The 22,852-nt window shown below is 39.1% G+C and overlaps 1 protein-coding gene across 3 annotated transcripts in view; it reads right to left on the bottom strand.

Annotated features, from left to right (window-relative positions):
• Window positions 1-9,825, bottom strand: part of TTC8 (tetratricopeptide repeat domain 8) — a 51,876-nt gene extending 42,051 nt beyond the window's left edge. For 2 of the 3 annotated variants that reach the window (XR_009531838.1, XM_060097953.1), the window contains exon 1: window positions 9,628-9,825. Coding sequence is in view for 1 of the 3 variants with exons in the window: in XM_060097953.1 (XP_059953936.1) it covers window positions 9,628-9,741 (114 nt within the window). In the remaining 2 variants the exon portion in view is untranslated. Of the gene's footprint in view, window positions 1-7,349; window positions 7,388-9,627 lie in introns of those variants that run through there. The other variant, XM_060097954.1, reaches the window with a different exon arrangement.
• Between the last annotated feature and the right edge of the window lie 13,027 nt (window positions 9,826-22,852).

A 22,852-nucleotide genomic window follows, 5' to 3' on the forward strand; every position in this document is an offset into this window, starting at 1 on the left:
TGTAAATAGACTATGTAATATATATCAGGGCCAGGTGCTGATAAACTCAGGGGTTTTTTTCTGTCCAAAAGTAAATAGAAATGCATTAGTTAAAAAAACAGATTTATAAAAAATTTATTTATAAAAGATCTACACTTTCACATCTACAGTCAGCAGCCTCTGAACACTCAATCTGCAGCATGTTTTACTGGGAAAGCTATTAAGAAACAGAAAAAGGAAAGAAAAAAAAACTCCTTGCTTTCCTTGCTTTCTACAGCTCTAAAATCCAAAAAGAATACCCGAAATATTTTTTAAAGAATATATTATGTGTGCAAGCAATGTGTAAACCATCTGGTCACCAAGCAAGGATAAGCAATTTCACATGACACACAGTAGCAACAAGAGAGGAAAAGGCTAAACTAAGCTAGAAAGTGAGAGCCCTAGGGGGTGGGAGTTAGAGAATACTTGGCAATCAGCTGAACAGAACACAAAACACAACTAAGAAGACACAGCTATTGGAGGTTTCAATGCCAGCGTGCAGAAGAAAGAGCTGGAAAAAGAATAGATTTCCTAGATCCCACAATCCATATTTAGAGAAATACACTGATACAGGCAATGAGATGACAGAAGAAATAACCCCTTCTATTCTTTCTTCTATTTATTTGTATACGTGTCTAAATGACCCCCCATTCTCTCATTTGAGTCCCACAACAACCATTTCAGGGAGGCAGGTAAGTGTTATTATCCATTTTACAGATCAGGAAACAAATTCAGAGATGTCATGTAATTTGCTCGAGGTCACACAAAGAAGCCAGAGCTCTTTCTTGCCAGTCTACCTTGGAGATTTAAAAAAATGAGTTGGATACATAATAAGGCAGGATTGAAGGGTAAAGTGTAGGAGAGATACAAGATAAGTTCCATATAGAAACAGGTAAAATAGTTTACCAGAGGTGATTGTGGACAGCGTTTGAAAAGGAAAACAGTTAAAGGAGACAAAGCCACGGAGAGTAAGTAAATGCTGGATGCTTGTTAGTCTGCCAACGGCAGGGAGATTCCTCCAGGGGCCCAAACTGACCCTGGCAGCTCAGCCTCAGAGCGGTCTGTTCACCAACGAACGCCTTCATGCTCTGTGTGTCTCGTCCTGCCCCGCAGGATCGCACTTACGACTTACCAGGCAGGTAAAGAACATTAGGGACCTGATGTGAAATGCGAAGGAAATGAGAAGCGAGAGGATGGAAAGGTGTAGAGACCGGTGAGGTGGTGTGGATGGAAGATGGAGGCAAGGCTTAACCACGAGTAGGCAGAGAATACGTTAATTCCACAACATTCTCCTGGCATCCCTGGAACCCCGAGAGGCACTGAAAACATTCTATGGGGGAAGACACATAATTAAGTAAATTACAGTACAATGTGTTAAGTGCCATACTCAAGCATGGACCAATCACAGATGACTTAGATGGAGGACAGAAAAGCAGAACATGAGAGAGAAGGAAGTCAGGGTAAAAGGAAAGAGATTATTCTGGAAATGATTGTGTACCAATGATCTATGAACTATATTCAACATCATTTTATCATCAGTTTCACTGGACACTTTCCTCACAGATGCTCTCCAGATTACCAACAATCCTTTCAGAAAAATGTGACAGAATCCCACCTGCAAATATCTCTAGCTAACTAGAGATAATAGCAGCTCGCTTTTTTGATCACTTAGCGTGTGTTAATGACCTTAACCCTCACCACAACCCTTTGAGGTAGGTATATTATTTATCATGGCCATTTTACAGATAACTCTGAGGTTGAAGTGTGCAGGCAGTATTTGAACCTAGACACTCTGTCAAGAGCATGCACTTTGCTTTATATATGAGACCATAGCAAGGCCGGAACGCAGACTACTGTAGGGTGTGGGAAGCCCAAGGCCAGGTATGGCTGGTCTGGAGATCCACCAGGAGCAGCAGAACAATGGAGGAAAGAGTCAAGATATTTTAATTTAGAGACAGGGCAAATTTATTGATTTTTTTTTTTTCTGGTACGCGGGCCTCTCACTGCTGTGGCCTCTCCTGTTGCGGAGCACAGGCTCCGGACGCGCAGGCTCAGCGGCCATGGCTCACGGGCCCAGCCACTCCGCGGCATGTGGGATCTTCCCGGACCGGGGCACGAACCCGTGTCCCCTGCATCGGCAGGCAGATTCTCAACCATTGCGCCACCAGGGAAGCCCAAATTTAGTGATTTAATGTTTAAACCACTAAGACCTTCATCTGGGTCTCTCTCAATTATAGTTTTTATGATTTAAATTAATCCACATATATAGGAAACCACAAGTTAGGTTCACTTGGTCTAGAAAATTATTTCCATGGGTATTATCAGCATAGTTTGAGTAGAAAGCATCAGGCCCAGGCCTAGAGTCAGAAAACCTGGGCCTAGAAAAAAGAAAAAGAAAAAAAAAAAAAAAAAAAAAAAGGAAAAAAAAAAAATTAAAATGAAAAAAAAAAAAAAGAAAAAGAAGAAAAAAGAAAAAAAAAAAATTAAAATGTAAAAAAAAACCTGGGCTTGATCCTCAGGGAGCCACTTAGCTGCATGACCTTGAACAACCTCCATTACCCAGTCCTCCTCTCAAATTAGAGCAATAGTGCCTACTTTATAGGATAGCTTTAAAAATAAAACCTTGCATTTTGAAGATTATTTCATAATTTTCAGAGTCCTTACACTACAGTAGTTCATGAAGTATAAAGTGGTAGTACTTTCAACAAGAAGTATTAACCACACAGAATTTCTTTATAAATACATGTACATAATGAACAGAAAGGCACCCAACTCTCTATTACTTCCTTTTTCAGAACTCAGAACTGACTCCCAGTTACGGCACATCAAATTAAAACTTCCCTTTGAATCTCCGTGAAAGTGAGTGGGTAAGAAGACTGGGAAAGTAGAGTGGCACTGCCTAGAACCAGCAAAAACTCACCAGCATAAACTTCAATTCACAGCAGCTTGCTTCCTTCCTTCCTCCCTAGGGTATAGCTTTCTCTTATTACTTTAGGGAATTAAATCTACAGATGATTCTGAATGCAACTTCTGAATTGCCACCAATACTTACTCTGGCTAATGAGTCTGCCCAACTCTGCTCTTAAACTACAGAGTCATTATTCAGAATTTAGCAAAAACAGGAAGGAAAGGAATGTGAGAGAACAGAGAAATGAACGGATTTCAGAAGGTTTAGGGAAATCCAGTGACCAAGGAGCCAAGTGGGAATGTAATCTGTAAAATTCAGCAACATGAACTGCTCTGCAGAGTACAGAATCAAAAGAATGCCTGGTTATAAGTCTCCATGACCCCAATGAGGAAATAAATTAGATAATCATACAGAAAGATATTTATTTGGCTTGGATCACCAGATCATTGTCTCAACCAACTACTAACATCCAGCTCACTGGGGACCCCTGCTTCTCGACCTTTCATCTAAGCTAGAGGCTTTCAGCCTTTTCTCCACCTTCAAACCATTGACAGTAATAACCCCCTCCTCTCTGCAACATCTCTCATTATAAGCAGAGATTGGGGGTGGGAAGAAAAATGTGAATTACCCCCATTCTGATAAACAGCTAACCCTCCCACTCCCAGAATCACAGATTTTAACAATTTAAAAATCTATCAGAAATCTACCTCATTAAGAAAAGTATATTAACTTAAAAAAAAAAACAACTACCTCTATGTTTTATGAACTGTTGAATTATACTGGAGCTAAAACCGGGGCTGCTTTTAAAGCCATGAATCTGGCATATGGAACACAAAGAACAGTAATCAGATTAAGCAACTAATCAGGATGACCGCCATGAGCTGTAAAAGCAAGCATTCCCTCTAGGTCAGGTTGCTGCATGGAAGGCCATTTTGCATTTCTCTTTTATGTCTTATAACTTTTAACCACTTTTCTAGTCACGATTTAGAGAAAACTTTGAAAAAAGACAGTGCTTCTCTATGAATTGATTGTTCCTACTGTCTTTTGTCAAATGGGGAAACTACGATGAATTAACCAGTTATCCTTCTTTCTTCTTTTTTTTTTTTTTTTTCTTTTTGCGGTATGCGGGCCTCTCACTGCTGTGGCCCCTCCCGCTGCGGAGCACAGGCTCCGGACGCGCAGGCCCAGCGGCCACGGCTCACGGGCCCAGCCGCTCCGCGGCATATGGGATCCTCCCAGACCGGGGCACGAACCCGCATCCCCTGCATCGGCAGGCGGACTCCCAACCACTGCGCCACCAGGGAGGCCCTCCTTCTTTATTCTTAACTGATCAGAACTTTAATGTCCTTCATGCTTACAGACCCTGCTCTCTGTTGCACACCATTCTGCATCTGGGAAAAGCAGTTCAGAATCCATCTTTTTCAGGAACCCTTCCCAAACATCATGTTATTACCTTCAACCTACCCTTCAGTCCTCCCGTATCCAAATAAAATTGTTTAACTCTAAGGAATCAAGCTGGTCCATAGTATATCATACCTCTTCAGCCAACCTGACTACTATGACTTTGGCAAGAATCAAAACTAAATAAAATCCACATGTCCTAATAGAAAATACAAGGCACTAATTAAATATTTTTGATGATACTATACCAAAATGGTATCTCTTAAAGGAGAACTAAATGTAGAAGAAATAGTCTTAGAGGTGGGCTTCATTCCAAAAGGTTAATGTATCACCACCAAAACGTCTTTTTGAAGCTCCCTGGACCAGCTTATAAAATAGCAAATCACTTTAGAGAGGTTCTCCTCATCTGGGAGAAAAATAAGCAAAACCCAAAGTGAATATTAACATAAAAAACAAAAGCTATTTTTGTTCTAGAAAGAAAAAAAAAGCAAGAGCAAAAATGAATCCATTTGGCACTCAGGCAAAATATTTTAATTTCCTTTCTCTTCCATGTGTCCAGGCACTGCTTCAAAGTCACTCGTTTGTAATAAAATCAGTTGTGTGGCACAGGAATGGTAATTCAAGAAGCTGCAGAGGAAAAATATTCTACTTTAAAATGTAGAAGCCTCAGAAAAAAGCCCATGAGGCTAAAGGGGTACCTAAAGATAAACCAGGGAAACCGCAGGGGCTGAGGATCATCTGCCTCTGCTCTGATCATATTACCGTTAGCTTTTCATAGATTGCTAGTCTCTCCATTTAACTTCCTCCACTGAAACAAGAGCGTTGTGAAGAAATACCAATGATGATAATGACTATCAGAAATACTCTCCTGGAGGGATCCAGGAATAATTTTCTCAACTGATTTAAAAAAGAAAAACTGACCCTCGAGATAAGAAATGAATTAAGAATGTCCATAATGCAATTACATTTGTATGAAAAGGTGAATACATATAAGAACCTATGGTGCTGAGAATTAGGATGGGGGGCAGGCAGAAGCAAAGACCACCAGGCAATTAGGGTGATCTCCATAAACAGAGTGGAAGCTGGCACACATAAATAACACCATCCAGATGCATATATGAATATGATCAAGGCACTCATTCAGCAAAATACATAATGATGGCACCTGTGGGCCAGATTCTGTGCCATTCCATACAGATCTGCCATCCTGGACTCATATTCTAAGAGAAAAAATGAGAATTTTCAAGCTTTTAATCAAAGGAACCTCCTAAAGCTTCCTAAAGCTCCTCATTAAATGCATCAGCACTCTAACATAAATATTTAAGTTCTTTTTAATTAATTAAGAAAAAAGCAGGATTGCTTTAAGCTTGGGGAAATCATACTGGAAAACATTTCCAAAATGAAATAACAATTGGATACAAAATGCACAAATCAGTGCTAAGAGAAGCATACAGAGAAAAAGCGCAGTGTTTAAAGGCTGGATCAAGGAATAACTAATAGGAGTGAGCCATGTAAACTTTTCAGAGGCCCTAACCAGGAATCCAAAGTGCCGTTTGGTAAGGTAACATCAAGTTAAAACTTCTGTTCTGGGCTTCCCTGGTGGCGCAGTGGTTGAGAGTCCGCCTGCCAACACAGGGGACACGGGTTCGTGCCCCAGTCCGGGAAGATCCCACATGCCGCAGAGCGGCTGGGCCCGTGAGCCATGGCCACTGAGGCTGGGCGTCTGGAGCCTGTGCTCCGCAACGGGAGAGGCCACAGCAGTGAGAGGCCCGCGTACCGCAAAAAAACAAAACAAAACAAAAAACTTCTGTTCCTGGTGAAGTGCTATTCGTCATTCTGACAATATATATAGTTCCTCCTTAAATAAACTATTTCAGCATAACAAATAAAAAGGATTAGAGGGCTTCCCTGGTGGCGCAGTGGTTGAGAGTCCGCCTGCCGATGCAGGGAACACGGGTTCGTGCCCCGATCCCGGAAGATCCCACATGCCGCGGAGCGGCTGGGCCCGCGAGCCATGGCCGCGGAGCCTGTGTGTCCGGAGCCTGTGCTCCGCAACGGGAGAGGCCACAGCAGTGAGAGGCCCGCGTACAGCAAAAAAAAAAAAAAAAAAGGATTAGAAAGGGAAAAATATCATAAATTTCTTCTAGATCTGGTACAGATTCTCCTCGGCAGCCTTTGATACTTGTAGGAGCTAAACATATCAACCCCTGCTTATAACAATAAAACAGTAACAAAGAATTACATTTTAAAAAACATTTCTAGGATATTAAAATTAATTATGTATCACATTATGAAGTATTATTTCAAATCCACAATAAATAAGACAGTGGAAGAGGCCAGGACTTAACAAGATCTGTTGCCATAATGATCTTAACCATGTCAGATGGTTAACCAATGACAACAGCAGTATTCCCCAGTATGATCCTGTATCTTTTATTCTTCACTACCATTATCAAAATCAGATCCACTAACCATTCCTTGTAACAAGTCTTAATTTTCCAAGAGGGCCAGCAAGTCCTAAAGGGAACTATATAAGAGGTCAAATAAAAAGATCCAAGTTACTACCTTGTTTAGCTGTTAATTTTGGAGACTTTAAATGAAGTTCTTAATTTGTTCACCCAGTTCTCCCTAGGTACAAGGAAAGGGGTCAAGATCTCCGCTACAGCTCCTTCTTAACCATTAATAGAAACGCTGATGCTTTGCCTATGCAGTTCCCAAAGTGACAACATCTCCCCAGGATAAATTTGTACCTCTCCCCCAAAAAAGGAATCAGTCAGCGGTCAAGTAAGTTTCAGAATACTGCCTTAATCAAAATAAGGCAGGTTACCTTCCTTCAGGACTTCTCAGAGTCTTTAATCCAAGTACACAGATATGTCAAATTCCCATTTAGCTAAAAATCTTGAAAAAGGAACAGCAAACGGGAAAATGTACTGGAAAAAGTTCAGAAACACAGAGTTTTGAAAAATTAGGCTACATAAGCACCAAAGAAGCAGCACAGGATAGACAAAGGGAATGGGCTTACCAGCTTTGTACCTTTGGACAAATCACTTCACCATGTGCCTCAGTGTGCTCTATCTGTAAAATGGGGGAAATAGTACCAACTTCCTAAAATAGCTGAGGATTAAATGAGATAACATATAAAACCCTCTGAATCAAGCTTGACACAGAGTAAATACTCAATAAATGTTACCTATTATCTTTGTTACATACTTTGCAAGGTTATTCTAAGCAAAGAAATACACATAATTTATAGAATTTATCCCTGGCAAGTAGTAAGCACTCAATAAAAGGTCATTGAACACTGTACAGTCCTGATCACAGTGTCTAGCACAAACTAAACCTGAATTGCAGTACTGAATGTCACTATGATTACATCATTAACATTAGAGACACGGAAAACAAACTATGGTTACCAAAGGGGATAGCAGGGTGCGGGCCGGGGATGGTGCTGGTGGGTAGATTAGCAGTTTGGGATTAACATATACACACTACTATATATAAAATAGATAACCAACAAGGACCTACTGTATAGCACAGGGAACTATATTCAATATCTTGTAATAACCTATAATAGAAAACCTGAAAAAGAATACATGTATGTATAACTGAATTGCTTCGCTGTACACCTGAAACTACTAATACAACATTATAAATTAACTATACTTCAATGGTTAAAAATGGTTTAAAAAAGATTATAAGGTCTTAACCATTAATAAAAACACTGCTGCTTTGCCTATAATGCATTTCCTAATGTGACCACATCTCCCTAGGATGATAACAACAAAGATATCTGAGCCTCGCCCACTGCCAAAAAAGGAATCGGTGATCAAATAAGTTTCAGAACTATTGTATTCATCAAAATTAGGCAAAGTTTCTTTCTGCAGAACTCCTCAGAACCTTTAGTACGAATCTCTAAGTAGGGAATATACATTTCCCAAATGCATTTAATGAGGAAACTTTATTTCACTGAGCACTCTTGGGACTGTTGTTCTTTGGAACACAGAATGGAAACTATCCTAACTCAATGGAAAAATAGAACAATGTCTGGTACATCACTGGTCTGTAACAAACTTTGGTTGTACAAATGTAAAGGGGTCCATATTTTGTCGTGGTTTCCAAACATATTTGAGGGTGGAATCCTTTTTTTTTAAGCAGCATTTGTGGGACTACAATGCCAGGAAACATACTTGGAAGCGTGCTTGTCTATGGAAATGCAGTCCTATTAACCAATGTGACCTAACACAAGCACAACCTAGTTTAGCATTCCTACTAACACACATTGCTCTGTGGGAGATGTGCTATCTATCTGAAGGCCAAAAGATTCACTTTAATAGGTTATCCTCAATCCATTTGCTGGGCGCTAAGGCAGAGCCTAGTGACAGTTTTCACGCCTCAGTTTACGGAACTCCCCCTCAATTTTCCTTTTTTTTTCTAACATCTCCAAGGCAACACCACTAGAGGAAAAGCTGGGAAACTATAACTACATGGGTACGTTCTGCATTTAATAGACGTACTGACAAACTACCAGAGCTCCGCTCTCCCTTTTTCTCCTTTTTTGTCTCTTCCAGGAACTACCTGACCACCAGAGTTGTACCTCTCTTATACCTAGCATACAAGCCTTTTCACTCACTTTATTTAATACTATAACTTTATTTAAGAAACCCTAATAAACTACTATAATCAATGCCATCTTTCCTTCTTTTACAGGAACTTTTTCCCCATCCCTCCGTCCTAATAATGAATGTATCTTTTCCTCTCCAAGATTCTCATTTCTCTAATTTGCATTATTTGTCTCAAGTTGCACTCAAGCCCCAGCATCAAAGGCTCCCCACTCTTGGACAACAGTCTTAAGATGAACCAGAAGGATTACACGTTTGATCCAAAAGAAAAAAAGGCAGCTATTTCAACAGGGAGTGGGAAGTTACAGATCCTTATGTTTATACATAATGGTTTTAGAAATCAATACCGTACGTGCAGCGAGCTTAAGAGCCCATCCACATGCAAGTATAAAGGAACTAACAAAGTTCGTCACCAAATTGTTGCTTTAAGCGACGTTTGAAGGAAAGGGGCTGCTGAAGTTTGAGGAGGGGGCGGTCGTGGCACAGCACTTGTGGGTCCCGCGGGCAAGGACCCACTGGCCAAGGCTCCAGGGGGTCTCGCTCCAGGTGCCTGTGCTAACCACAAGGTCAACCGCGCCCTGCGCCTTCTTCCCTGGAGACCCCTCCCGGGGACCTGGGAATCCCCCAGAGCCCTCAGCCTTATTGCCTGGATCTACAGGGCTGACGGGGTCCGGCCTGTACCTGGTCATAAGGGGACTTCTCCAGCATCTGCGTGCACAGATCGGCGCAGAGCTGGAACTTCCTGCGCCTAAAATAGCTCCAGGCCAGGAGCAGCGGATCCATCTCCGAGCCCATGGCGGCCGAGAGACGGCCGCGAAAGACCAGGGCCCGGCTCAGGGAGGGCGCGGGGCGAGGAGCAGGCGGCGTCCAGCCCTGCCCGGCAACGCGCGGGGGCAGGGGCCTTGCCAGAGAGGCGCCCCGCATAGCGCCTGAGAATAGGAAAAAGAAAACCCACCTTGAGTGGAACTCAGCTATAGGACTGCCAAACCCTTGGCTTTAAAAATTGTATACTTTTAAAGGGTACATATTTCATTAATTTTCTAGAAGAAGGAACCGTGGCTAAAGTAAGAGGCAGTGACTTAGACACCTCCAACTGGGGTCCTCCACCCACTCAGAGGAGGACCGGTTGCCTGGCAACCGAACTCTCCGCATACTCTGCCAGTCCCAGAAAAATCCCGAGAGTTGACCGTGCGGCCGGTCGCTGTCATACTCTTACCCTTCAGGCATTCTTACCCCTATCACTTATCCCTCCGACTTTAGAAAAACAAACATGAGAACAGTTTCTCCAATACCATCTCGCCCACCAGAACCCAAAGACCTAAATCCTAAAACTCCCAGTCTGTTTCTCTAAATCCCTCTCACCCAATCTTGGTGTCCGAATGAAAAGGTACATTGAGGACTGCTTAGTCCAAACCGTTCGTTTTACAGATAAGAAACTGGGATGAGCTCAGAGAAATTATTAACCTAGTGTGGCGTGGAGTTAGGGAGCTGGATTGTAATCCAGATGACTACAAACTGTTAATACCATTTGTTAATTCCACGATGCCTAGGGGTTCTGGATTATAAATCGGTGACATTTTTGCCAAACAAAATAATGTACGAAAAAAAATTTTTCAAGGAGGTTTTGAAACAGCATCTCCACGCACTCCACGCACGTTGTTTGTCAAATGTTTACTTGTGCAGAGTGATTTCTTCAGGTACAATTCTGACTTTCCTCTAGAGATTTACACAGCTGACAAATATCTTTTATGGTTAGGAAAAGAGAAGTGTGACCAAGCTAAGTCCAGGTTGACTTCATTATGGAGGACTAGGGGATATTTTTTCCTTGCCTTCTTCCTACCACAGTGAGAGAGGCAGGAGAGGAAAAGTTAACTCAATATTGAAGAACTTTCTGATCAGGTCTAAATCTCCTTTACCGATAGGAAGCGAACTAACAGCTCTTAGTAAAGATAAATCACTCGTAATTTTCTCAAACCACTAGGGTACCATAATGAAGACATTATATTGAATCTAGATATATATACGTCTCATATATGTCAAAATGAAAGCTCTCTAAAATAAAAAATGGGTTGTGAGTAGTTTTTTCTCCTTTACTAAGCAGTCATTCTTGAATTTTTGTATCTTGGAAGCAACTAATTATCAGGATTGTGATTATTCCAGTTACGTTTATTGCAATTAGTCCATTTGTGTTTCCCTGGAGGTGCCTCTAGAAATGTAACCGTTTCTAATGCAGCAGCCCACTGTTTCTAGGCGTCAGGATTTTAGAACCGTACATGCTGGAATTGGCACTTGGGCTCAATATTTCACAGGGTCCTTTTGTTTTCTGGTAAAATGCAAGTGGAATCTATGTAAGTGATTCTCAACCCTGGCTCCATATTAGATAGATTTTTTTAAGTAAACTATTTTAGAATATATTTAGATTTATGGAAAAGTTACAAAGATAGTACAGAGAGTTCCCATCTACTCCTCACCCAGTTTCCCATTGTTAACAACATTACTACAGTACATATGTCACAACGAAGGAACCTACATTGGTATATTACTATTAACTCCACAATTTATTCAGATTTCCATACTTTTCTCCTAATACCCTTTTCCTATTCCAGGATCCCACTTTGGATACCATATTACATTTAGTCATCATGTCTCCTTTGCCTCCTCTGGTCTGTGACAGGTTCTCAGACTTTTCTTGTTTATGATGACTTGACAGTTTTGAAGAGAGCTGGTCAAGTATTTAGTAGAATGTCTGGGGAGCTTTTAAAAATACAGCTGCTCACATTCCATTCCTAGAGATTCTGACTTAAATGGTTTGATATAGGGCTGGAGCATCAATTTTTTTGTTTTGTTTTGTTTTGTTTTTGTTTCCCATGTAATTCTAATGGGCAGCCAGGGTTAAACAACCTCTGTGCTGAGTTCTAAATGGTTTTGTATACCTTGTGATTATCGCCAACTTCCTAGAGAAAAAATTGTGTGTGTGTGTGTGTATATATATACATATATATATATAATTTTAAGAACATGTAATTCATCTTAGCTTCTTCCAGAAGGCTGTTAATTTTTTTTCTTTCAGAAAAGTCAAGTGGACGAGAAAAACTGTAGAATACTTAGCAAATTGCAGATTGTTAAGCATGTCCAATGTGGCATAAAATGTCACTTTAAAAGGTTATAAACATTTGCTTTTTTAAATCTTGTTAATATGTGTATAGTTAATTTTATGAATATATAGATAGATTTTGTTACATATTTTATAATTACTAATCCATAGTGCAGAAACCTTTTTGGTTTTTTTGGCCATGCCACGCGGCTTGTGGTATCTTAGTTCCCTCACCAGGGATTAAACCTGAGACCTCAGCAGTGAGAGCGTGGAGTCCTAACCACTGGACCTCCAGGGAATTCCCAACCATTATTTTTTTTAATGACATGCTAGTGATAGGAAAAATAGTAGAGGTAACAGTTCCTGGTGAAGGGGATGGATAAGAATTACTAGGGCTATTTTCCTACTGGAGAAAATGAAGCATAGAGAAACAACTTAGTCTCTTTGAACGGGTCAATTTCACAATCAGAGCTAGATCTCAGTTCATGGGTCCTTATCTTTTGCTTTCTAGCAACTGGATCTCTTTAGTTTAATTCAGTTTAAAATCAGATACGGAAGACAGTGTAACTTTAAATGCAAAAGTTTAAATTTTCTTAAATGTTAAATCGGAATCACTCAAGCCATTTAAACTTAACCTAAAACAAAAATAGAAATGTAACATGAGGTATTCTCTTGATCAACAGGTCCTATGCTTGTTGATAAGAATGCAGAGAAGAAAAAGACAGATCTGCCCCCAAGGGTACTTATACATGAAGAGTAGTTACAGGAAAGAGCATTGGGCTTGCAGTTAGACTTGCTAGCTGTGTTTTCTCAGACAAATTAGGAATCAAGGTAGGATGGTGATTAAAAAGTGGGCTCTAGAGCTAGATTTCCTATATTTGAAACCCTGTCTCTGCCATGCACTAAATGTGAGGATCTTAGGCAAGTGGTTTAATGGCCGTGTACCTCAGAAATGTGCTTCATCCATAACAAAATATGTGTTTTCTGTATACTTTAAGAATTTTAGATTCTGCTTTAAGAAACAAGAAAAACAATGGGATGGATGAAATTCACAAGAAATGTTAAGAATACATAGTAAGTACCTCTTTAACCTATAGGACACGTTAAACATAGAATAAATAGACACTTATGTGTTAAATGTAGATTAAACTGATGAAACAAATGAGAGTGTTAATTTGTAGATAGAAAGCGATGGAAAGCAAAACCTTAAATGCTCATAAAGCATGGTTCAGCTTTACCTACCTCAAATTGGCCACTCACTGGTATCAACCCATTCTAGCCCACTTATCCTGTGGTTAAAGCATGCACTGCTGCTCACCAAGTCATCACCGAGCTATAGCTGTGGCCATGCATACTTGCCTTTTCATCTCTCCAGTAGAACAAGCATTTTGGGACCATGAACCTTCCATCTCTGAACTTGCTTGTTTGCCCTCAACTTTGGTTCTTATAACCACACAATCTGTGGTGTAGGCAGTTGAGGCAAAGAGTCAGGATATAGGAGCCTTAAGTGACCCACAAGTAGTGTGGTCATTCTACCTGCTTCCACTAAATGTCTTAACCTACCTAATCTCTTTCCTCTTGCTTCTCACTGTATGTTTTAAGTACATTGAACAAACTAAATGATCTGAGCATCTTAATTTGGTTTATGAGCATTTCAGTTCCAGGACCTCTGGGATAGCCTGCTAGGTTGTATATTTAGAGGCCACCATAGCATTTCCCCACTACATATAATATGGGGGTGATGATGCTGATGAGGAGGAAGATTATGATGACAATGATGATGATAATAGTAAATATTTTATGGGATGGTTGTAGAGATCAAGTCAATTTAATTCAAGTAAGGCATAATTATATTGTCTTTTCAAAGAACATACAGACTCATTGGAGTGGAAACCAGCAATATGTGCAACCAGGGATCACATCAATTTTGAGTCAGAAAAGATTTATTACATGCTATAGATAGAGCACTTTGAGACAATGTCAAAGACATTGAAGGTAGTTCTCATTTTCCCATTTGAGGAAGTGCTTGATAAATATCTGTTGATATTGATGTTGATGCCAAAAAAAATGGTTTTAAATACAAGCTATGAGATGCCAGAGATACAGAATGAATAATGCATGTAAACAAATAAGTTCAATAAAACCTATCAGGGTAATGGATACAAGTGAAGACACAGGACTGGGCAATTTTACTTCTGCCCACATGGTTGGTGAAGGGCTCTGCAGTCAGCAGCTCAGGAAAAGGTTCACAACAGCATGGAGCCATGTGACCAGGAAAGAAAGTGTGGAAAGAAAGAAGAGGCAAAGGTGGGCTGAATGTGACACGTGATACAGTGGAGTTTGCATGAAAAGCCCCCAGAGAATTTTATAAGGGAATAAAAGCAACTTGACTGATTAAGAGTGAAGGACAGGAGGGCTTCCCTGGTGGCGCAGTGGTTGAGAGTCCGCCTGCCGATGCAAGGGACACGGGTTCGTGCCCCGGTCAGGGAAGATCCCACATGCCGCAGAACGGCTGGGCCCGTGAGCCATGGCCTCTGAGCCTGCGCGTCCGGAACCTGTGCTCTGCAACGGGAGAGGCCACAGCAGTGAGAGGCCCGCGTGCTGCAAAAAAAAAAAAAGTGAAGGACAGGAGATTGCTTAGGATACTATGGCAGGAGTCAAGGTGTGAGAAGCTGGGAGTAAGGAGAACGGACAGAAGAGCTGAAAAATGTTAAGGTAGAATCCATAGGACTTGGACACTTGATTGGATATGTGCAGGGCATTTGGCTAAGGTAAAAGAGAAATCTAAGCTAGCTCCCACGTTTGCAGGTTGTGAGGGGGCGCCAGTCACCAAGATCAGAATGAAGGAGAAAGAATAAGTTGAGAAAAAAAGGGATTAAATTCATATGGGACATAATGATTTTAAGTGTCTCTGGGACAGCCAGATGGAGATGTTCTGTTGATAACTGGAGACAGATACATGTCAGAAGCCATAGAAAGAGGTCAGGGAGAGAGAGAAAATTTGAGACTCATCTAATCATACGTCTGCTCACTGAAGGCAATGGAGAGGTTGAGATACACCATGGAGAGTTTGTGGAATGAGAAGAGAGCCAAAGAAAGTACCCTGCAGACCCCCAGCATTCAGGGACAGCTAATGAAAGGAGGAAAGATGAACCATACCAAGAAGAAACAGTCAGAGATGTAAGAAAGCAGATGTAAGAAAACCAGGTGAGTGTGGCTTCATGAAGCCAAAGCACAGAGAGAATTTCAAAAAAGCAGAGGCATTTCAACCATGTTAAATTCTGAAAAGAGATGATGGAAACTAAAAGCTAAAAAAAAATCACTGAATATGGTCATTAGTCATCTATTTACAATATTTGTCAGAGAAGTCAAAAGAGAATAGGTACAGAAATCTGAGTGCAATAGGCTGAGGCAAGAAGTAGACCTAAAGAAATAGACATATAAGTACAGCTTACTCTTCCAAGGGACAGACACTAGTGCAAATGATTTTAAAATACTTGCAAAGTCACATGCATTTGTGTGAATTAATAGAAGTGTTATGCTTTTTAGCTATTTACCACGAAGTAGATGTTCTTTCAGAATTTTAAAGCTATAGAGTTCTATTACTGGCAGTTGCATAAACCACTGATTCTGGGGTGGAACTTTTTCTCTAAAGTGGATATGATCCGAGGTAACATGTTTACAGTCTTTTTGCTCAGGAAGAAGTGATACTTCCTCTTGGGTTCTTTACAGAAAAGTGAGCTCATTATTAGCACTAACATAGGAATTATTCTGCTTTTAAAGTTAAAAAAAAACCATGAGGTAAATAATTCTCAGCACTACATAAACTACTTGATACTACTTAAAGGAATCACTAACAGATTTATCTATATACCAATATAAAGATGACTAACATTTATTGAGTCTTACTCTAGTTAGTAGTCTTCCTACTAGCCCTTGATACTATTATTATCTCCATCTTACAGAGGAAAGAGCTGAGACTTCGTTATCTGCTCAAAGTCATCCAGCTAGTGAGTGGCAGAATCAGAATTTGCACTCATATTGACTCAAGATCCTACACCCTCAACCAAATGTGCAACTTGAACTTTTGAAAGTACAAATACTCTAGTCACACTGCATTTCTCCTGATTCTCTGTACACTTCATGTACTTTCAGGATTTTGTGCCTTTGCATATGTTGTCCCATACCTGCAGTGTCCTTTTCTCCTTCCCCCATGCCTTCTGTCTGGTTGGTATAAATCCAAGCCAAATTTCAACTCTACTTTGAGCTCCAATTCTCCAAAGACCTGTCTGCAAGATACTCTCAATACTACAAACAATAAATGCTGGAGAGGGAGTGGAGAAAAGGGAACCCTCTTACACCGTTGGTGGGAATGTAAATTGATACAGTCACTATGGAGAACAGTATGGTGGTTCCTTAAACAACTAAAAATAGAACTACCATGTGATCCAGCTATCCCACTACTGGACATATACCCAGAGAAAACCATAATTCAAAAGGACACCTGCACCCCAATATTCACTGCAGCACTGTTTACAATAGCCAGGACATGGAAACAACCTAAATGTCCATCAACAGAGGAATGGATAAAGATGTGGTACATATATACAATGGAATATTACTCAGCCATAAAAAGGAATGAAACTGGATCATTTGTAGAGACATGGATGGACCTAGAGACTGTCATACAGACTGAAGTAAGTCAGAAAGAGAAAAACAAATATTGTATATTAATGTATATATGTGGAATCTGAAAAGATTGGTACAGACGATCTTATTTACAAAGCAGAAATAGAGCCACAGACATAGAGAACAAACATATGTATACCAATGGGGAAAGGGGGGTTGGGATGAATTGGGAGATTGGGATTGACACATATACGCTATTGATACTATGTATAAAATAGATAACTAAATGAGAACCCATTGTATAGCTCAGGAAACTCTACTCAGTGCTCTGTGGTGACCTAAATGGGAAGGAAATCCAAAAAAGAGGGGATATATGTATATGTATAGCTGATTTGCTTTGCTGTACTAACAACTAACACAGCATTGTAAAGCAACTATACTCCAATAAAAGATTTTTTTAAAAAATGATACTCTCAGTACTCCTCTTATAAAACTTATTGTGCTACATTGTAATGTCTGTCTCCCTAGCAAACTTTAATGTTATTTAGCCCTTTTCCAAAAGCCCAGCACATGGTACATAGTAGTAGGCATTTCATAGATGTTTGTTGAATGACTAGCTAAATAAAGTTCAATAAATACTATACTTTTCTACTAAATGCAAAACTAACAGTTATATTTTTAAATAAATAATTTAATGTTTGAATATACACTTTGGCATCTATTTAAATGTTTAGGGAACTAATTTCAACCATTTTAAAACTTAGTGCTATATAACTTTTTTCTTTAAAATGCCAAAGCCTCTGAAGATTAGTCCATGTAAGTAGAGTTTACCTAAAGCAATTTGAAAATTATTTTTCACTTGAAGGAGGTAAAAGTCAGTCAAACTGGATTTTGTTCTTTATTTTTTTAATGACCAGTTTAAAGATCTTTATGCATTTTAAGGTACTTTAATTATTGTACAAACTATCAAAAATTTCACTTATTTTAAGATAATGGATATATTTTTCTAATACAACTTTTCTCTTTTTTTAGTTTTTTTAAAATTTTTATTGGAGTATAGTTGATTTACAACGTTGTGTTAGTTTCTTCTGTACAGCAAAGTGAATCAGTTATACATATATATATATATATCCACTCTTTTTTAGATTCTTTTTCCATATAGGTCATTACAGAGTATTGAGAAGAGTTCCCTGTGCTATACAGTAGGTTCTTATTAGTTATCTATTTTATATATAGTAGTGTGTCTATGTCAATCCCAGCAATACAACTTTTCTGTATGTATAATTCCAATATTGTTAGATAAATTATTAAGATTCCAAATTTTTTCAGATAATTTTATTGACACTTCATATGTTTTCTTGATACAGTCCTCTTAATTTCTCATTCATTTGCCAAGCATTTATTGAGTGCTCACCTGTGTCAGGCACTTTCTAAACTATGCGGATACAGTACAGACTAGAGCAAAATCTCTCTCCTCTTATGGATGGGAGAGAAAATTATAGCTATTGGTAAACTAGGAATATAAGGACATTTCCTTAGCATGTTAAAGTATAGCTATCTTAAACCACATTCAACAGTACAACCTTAGAACCATCCCCAGTAAAATCTGGGATAAGACATGCTAGCACTACTATTATTTAATATTGTTCAGAAAATTATAGTCAATGCAATGAAGAGAATAAGACATTTGGCTATTGGAAGGCAAAGCCAAAGTAACTATTATTTGCCAATTGCAGATAATTGTCTTTCTAGGAAATTTTGTTATACAGGAAAGCTCTTGAGCTTTTAAAAATATTTATTTAGTATTCCATAATTTATTAGACACTTTGATTCAGTGATTTTGAATGCTACCTTAATTATGTGCTAAATTATAGTATAGAATGAATGATGTTTCTGGATTGTCTATTCAAGGCCATTGATATGTAGGTCAATATTTATGAAAGTATAACAAAACTTTATTTACTAAAGCTTTATTTACAAATCTTCACATTTTCTCAAGTCTTCAACCTTATGTAAAACTTTATTCATAGAAAAACTACTTTATGCAATGAAGTTAGTCACAATCTAATATTCCTGGCGTTTCAAATACTTGAACAATAATTTTTCCTAGTCTGGTGGGAAATATTCTCTGAATACTCTGCTACTACCATTGTAATTTCCAAATTGAAAAACACTGTAAAACTAGTGACTTCCCTAAAAATAAATAAAATACTTCTCAATTTCTGTACATGAGCTGCGTTTCATTAACCTCAAATTGCTGACCATCTGCCAAGATCCATTTTCTTCTTGTGGCTCTCCAATGAAGTCATCGCCTGTTATTTTGGCAAAAGTCTTAGAAACGTGAAAGTACAATTATTAAACATTCTGTGTTATTCTAAATTTGCTTGTTTCAGTCTGAATTTCACAGGCAATTACACATCCACTAAGGTGAGCATTTAGGTGTTCTAACGAATATTTATCAAGTCTCTCTGATTCATATCACATACGACAGCCTAAACAGTTTTAAACCAAACACATAAGGAGAGGCTGATTGCATTCAGTTGCTTTTTCCATCAAGCTTCTTGTACTCTGAAAATCAGATTCTGAAGTCTGAAAATGAATTAATTTTCAACAATTGAAGTAAGCTTAGAACTCTGCTGGTATAAATTCTATTTATGTGACAATCACTTCTGGCTCCATGTCGTACTCTTTCGATTGAACATGATATGAAAGAGTGCCTTATTTCTATTCATTGGTAAGGGGTCGTGCAGATCCTTTTCAAATTATTTTTAAAAAGAAAAATAGACCTAGATTATTTTTAGCTTAAATAATGACATTTTGATCAAACCAAAATCTACTTATCATATGGCATTTTTATACGGGGAATCCTGGTATAAATATTTAAAATGCAAACTAAAAGTACTGGTTTTTAAAATGCAATATACATTATATTCTTACATCCCTGCCTGCTATACTACTTTGATCTACCACAAGGACACTTATATACACCTATGACAGGAGGGCAATGAGTAATTAAATGTCTTTGACTTGGCGAGAGTACTGCTCTTTAAAAAATATTAAGTTCTGTAATGCTCTAACACCACCATCCAAACTCCCTACCAAGGTCTAAAGGTCCTACAGGTCCTAGCTCCTGCCTACTTCTCTGGCCATATCTCACCCCCTCTGATTTGCTCACTCCACTGAAGTGACAATGGCCTCCTTATTGGTCCTTGACTGGGCTTAGCAGAATAGTGTTTGCTGACAGCCACACTCTTCCCCCAGGTAACCACCTGCTTCCCTCTGTCACTTCATAAAGCTCCCCACTGAAATGTCACCTTATTAAAGAGGTTCTCCCTACAAATCATTCCCAACTCATTTCCCTGCCACATATTTCTCCACAGCACCTACGACCACCTGATAGATCTCATTTGTATGCATATATATATTTACTGCCTCTCTCTCCCCTTACCCACTCTTCCCCAGGACGCAAGCACCGAGAGTAGAAAGTCTGCTGCATCCTCAGTGCCTAGAATAGTGTTTGGCACATAATATGTACTCAAAAAATACTTGCTGAAAATGACTTTCTTTCCAATAATATTACACTTAATAATACAAGTTCTGGATCACTATTTGAGTTTAAAGACCCAACGATTAATTCGTATCTTGATAAATATTAAGACTTGGTAGTGTAGATGATTTAATTGAACATAAAACCTACACCTCTTCATCAAACCAAACAGAAAACTGTCATCACAAGAACCTCTGCACCTTTATTCTATTCTCTTCACAGTGCCTGGCCTTGGCCCTCCCTCTGTTAGAGGCAATAACAGAGTGCTACCCTACAGTATTCTTACTAGATGGGTTTAGGAGAGAAACACAATGAAGAGGGAATCCAGAAGAGTCATCTGCCCAGCAGACCTACCTCATTCACACCCTGACCACCCATCCCTGAACCCCCGCTGGCACCTGAGAAGAGGAGGAATGGCTAGAGTTAACATCTCACTGCAAGGTGGAACATATTTTTGTCTTCTTGTGAAAGTCTCATATTTGTACTTACTGGCATTCCCCTTTCCTTCCCTCATATTCTGAGAAATTTTCCATTTTACTCTGGAAGTTCCAAATTTTTAAGCGTTTATAGGGCTTTGAATTCCATGACATTGTTCGTTTTCCTTAGGATACTGTGGCAAACTGTATTATTGTCCCCAGTTATTCATTCATCCCTTCTTTACAGGAAGATTAAACATCCACCCCCTACTGCCATGTGACTTCCCTGCACCTACTGACATTGGAGTCGGCCATGTGACTTGCTGTGGTCAATGGGTTATGAGCAGAAAAAATACACTCCATGCTTTACCAGAATCTTTAAGAGCCTTTGTGTGGTTGGCTTTTGCTCTTTTCCCTCTGCTTTTCAGCCTGAGTTCTAGAATGAGATGACGGGGGGAGCAAAGGACAGCCATGCGACAGCACTGCAGCTGACCGTCAACTGCCAACATGCAATGTGAACAGGAAAGAAATGTGATTGTTGTAAGTTCCTGAGATGTTTGGGTCATTTGTTATTGCAGCAAAACTGACAAATGCTAATATGTTCACACTCATTTTTTTTCTCCCACGATTAGATTTTGGACATCTACGGATGGAAAGTTAGCAAGACACAGCTAACTTCCACAGGAAGAACACTGCTACATTTTCCTGAAGAGCACATGAAAATAAATATAAATATATACCATGTTCTTAGATAGGAAGATCAGATAGTGATAAGTTTCAGTTCTCTTCAAATTACCCTATAAATTCTGTGTTTTTTTTTTTTTTTTTTTTCGGTATGTGGGCCTCTCACTGTTGTGGCCTCTCCCGTTGCGGAGCACAGGCTCCGGACGCGCAGGCTCAGCGGCCATGGCTCACGGGCCCAGCCGCTCCGCGGCATATGGGATCCTCCCAGACCGGGGCACGAACCCGTCTCCCCTGCATCGGCAGGCGGACTCTCAACCACTGCGCCACCAGGGAGGCCCTGTGTGTTTTTAATAACTAGAATTATTGAGTCTGACAATCATCAGGAAGAACAGCCCCCTCCAAAATTGAAAAAGAATAATAATAAGGGGGGATTTGCCTTACAAGATATCAAAAATTTACATTAAAGCTATAGTAATCAAAACAAGGAAGTACTAGAACAGGTTCCCAAAGAGACCAATGGACTAGAATAGAGAAGCCAGAAATGGCTGCAGATATATGACAACTTAACATACGACAAACATGGTATTTCAAAATGGTAAGGAAAAGATAGCCTTTCCAACAGATTGTGTAGGGGATAGTTAGCTTTCCGTCTGGGGAAAAAAAAATGAGTCAACTCACCAGTGTACAAAAATAAAGATCTCCTGGTTAAAACAAATTCCAAAAGTAAAAGAAGAAAGGTTAGAAAGCTTTTTTTTTTTTTTTAATCTTCAGCAGGAGGAATTTTTACCAAACAGGCACAAAAACCCAAAAGTTGTCATCGAAAGATTGGCTTATTTGACTACGTAACACATTTTACTCCTATAAAGCAAAAGAAACCAAGAATAAAGTTTTAAAAAATTGTAAAACACATGACAGATAAAGTATAAACATATGAGGAGTTGATCCACCTCCCTGTTAATCAGAGAAATAAAAATTAGAGTAGCACATATTTTTCACTCAGCAGGTTAGGAAAAGTTAGAAAGATAAAAATTGTGTTGGCAAGAATACAAAGAAAGAAACCCTTTCATCCAGTGTAGGATTACTGGGAATTTTGACAACCTTTTTAGAAAATAACCTAAAGTTTAAAACACAAAAACCCTTTGATCTCACTTCTGGAAATTTAGCTTTCAGGGAAAAAAAAAGCATGCTTTTAATATATCTTCAATTTTTATAATGAAAATCAATGTATTCATTTTATAATATAAATTTTAAAATTTAATATCACACTTCCAACCTCCACCCCATGTGCACCCCTATTCTTTTCAATAGCTTTACACATTCTAGGAATGTCCTTCCTCTCCTTTACAAGTTATCTACCTACCAAATTTTAGGCCCAGCTTAAATTGCTTCTACTCTCTAAATTTTTACTTATTCCTGCAGAGTATACTTGTGATCCTACCTTACACAGCAGTTTTTATGTCCCCAATTGAACACTGTTTTATAATTAAACTTTTTAAAAATATATAGTAGCATTTTCCCCCTAACTATTAGTAGTCA

This window comes from Mesoplodon densirostris, chromosome 4 (assembly GCF_025265405.1).
Source record: "Mesoplodon densirostris isolate mMesDen1 chromosome 4, mMesDen1 primary haplotype, whole genome shotgun sequence".
Taxonomy (NCBI): domain Eukaryota; kingdom Metazoa; phylum Chordata; class Mammalia; order Artiodactyla; family Ziphiidae; genus Mesoplodon; species Mesoplodon densirostris.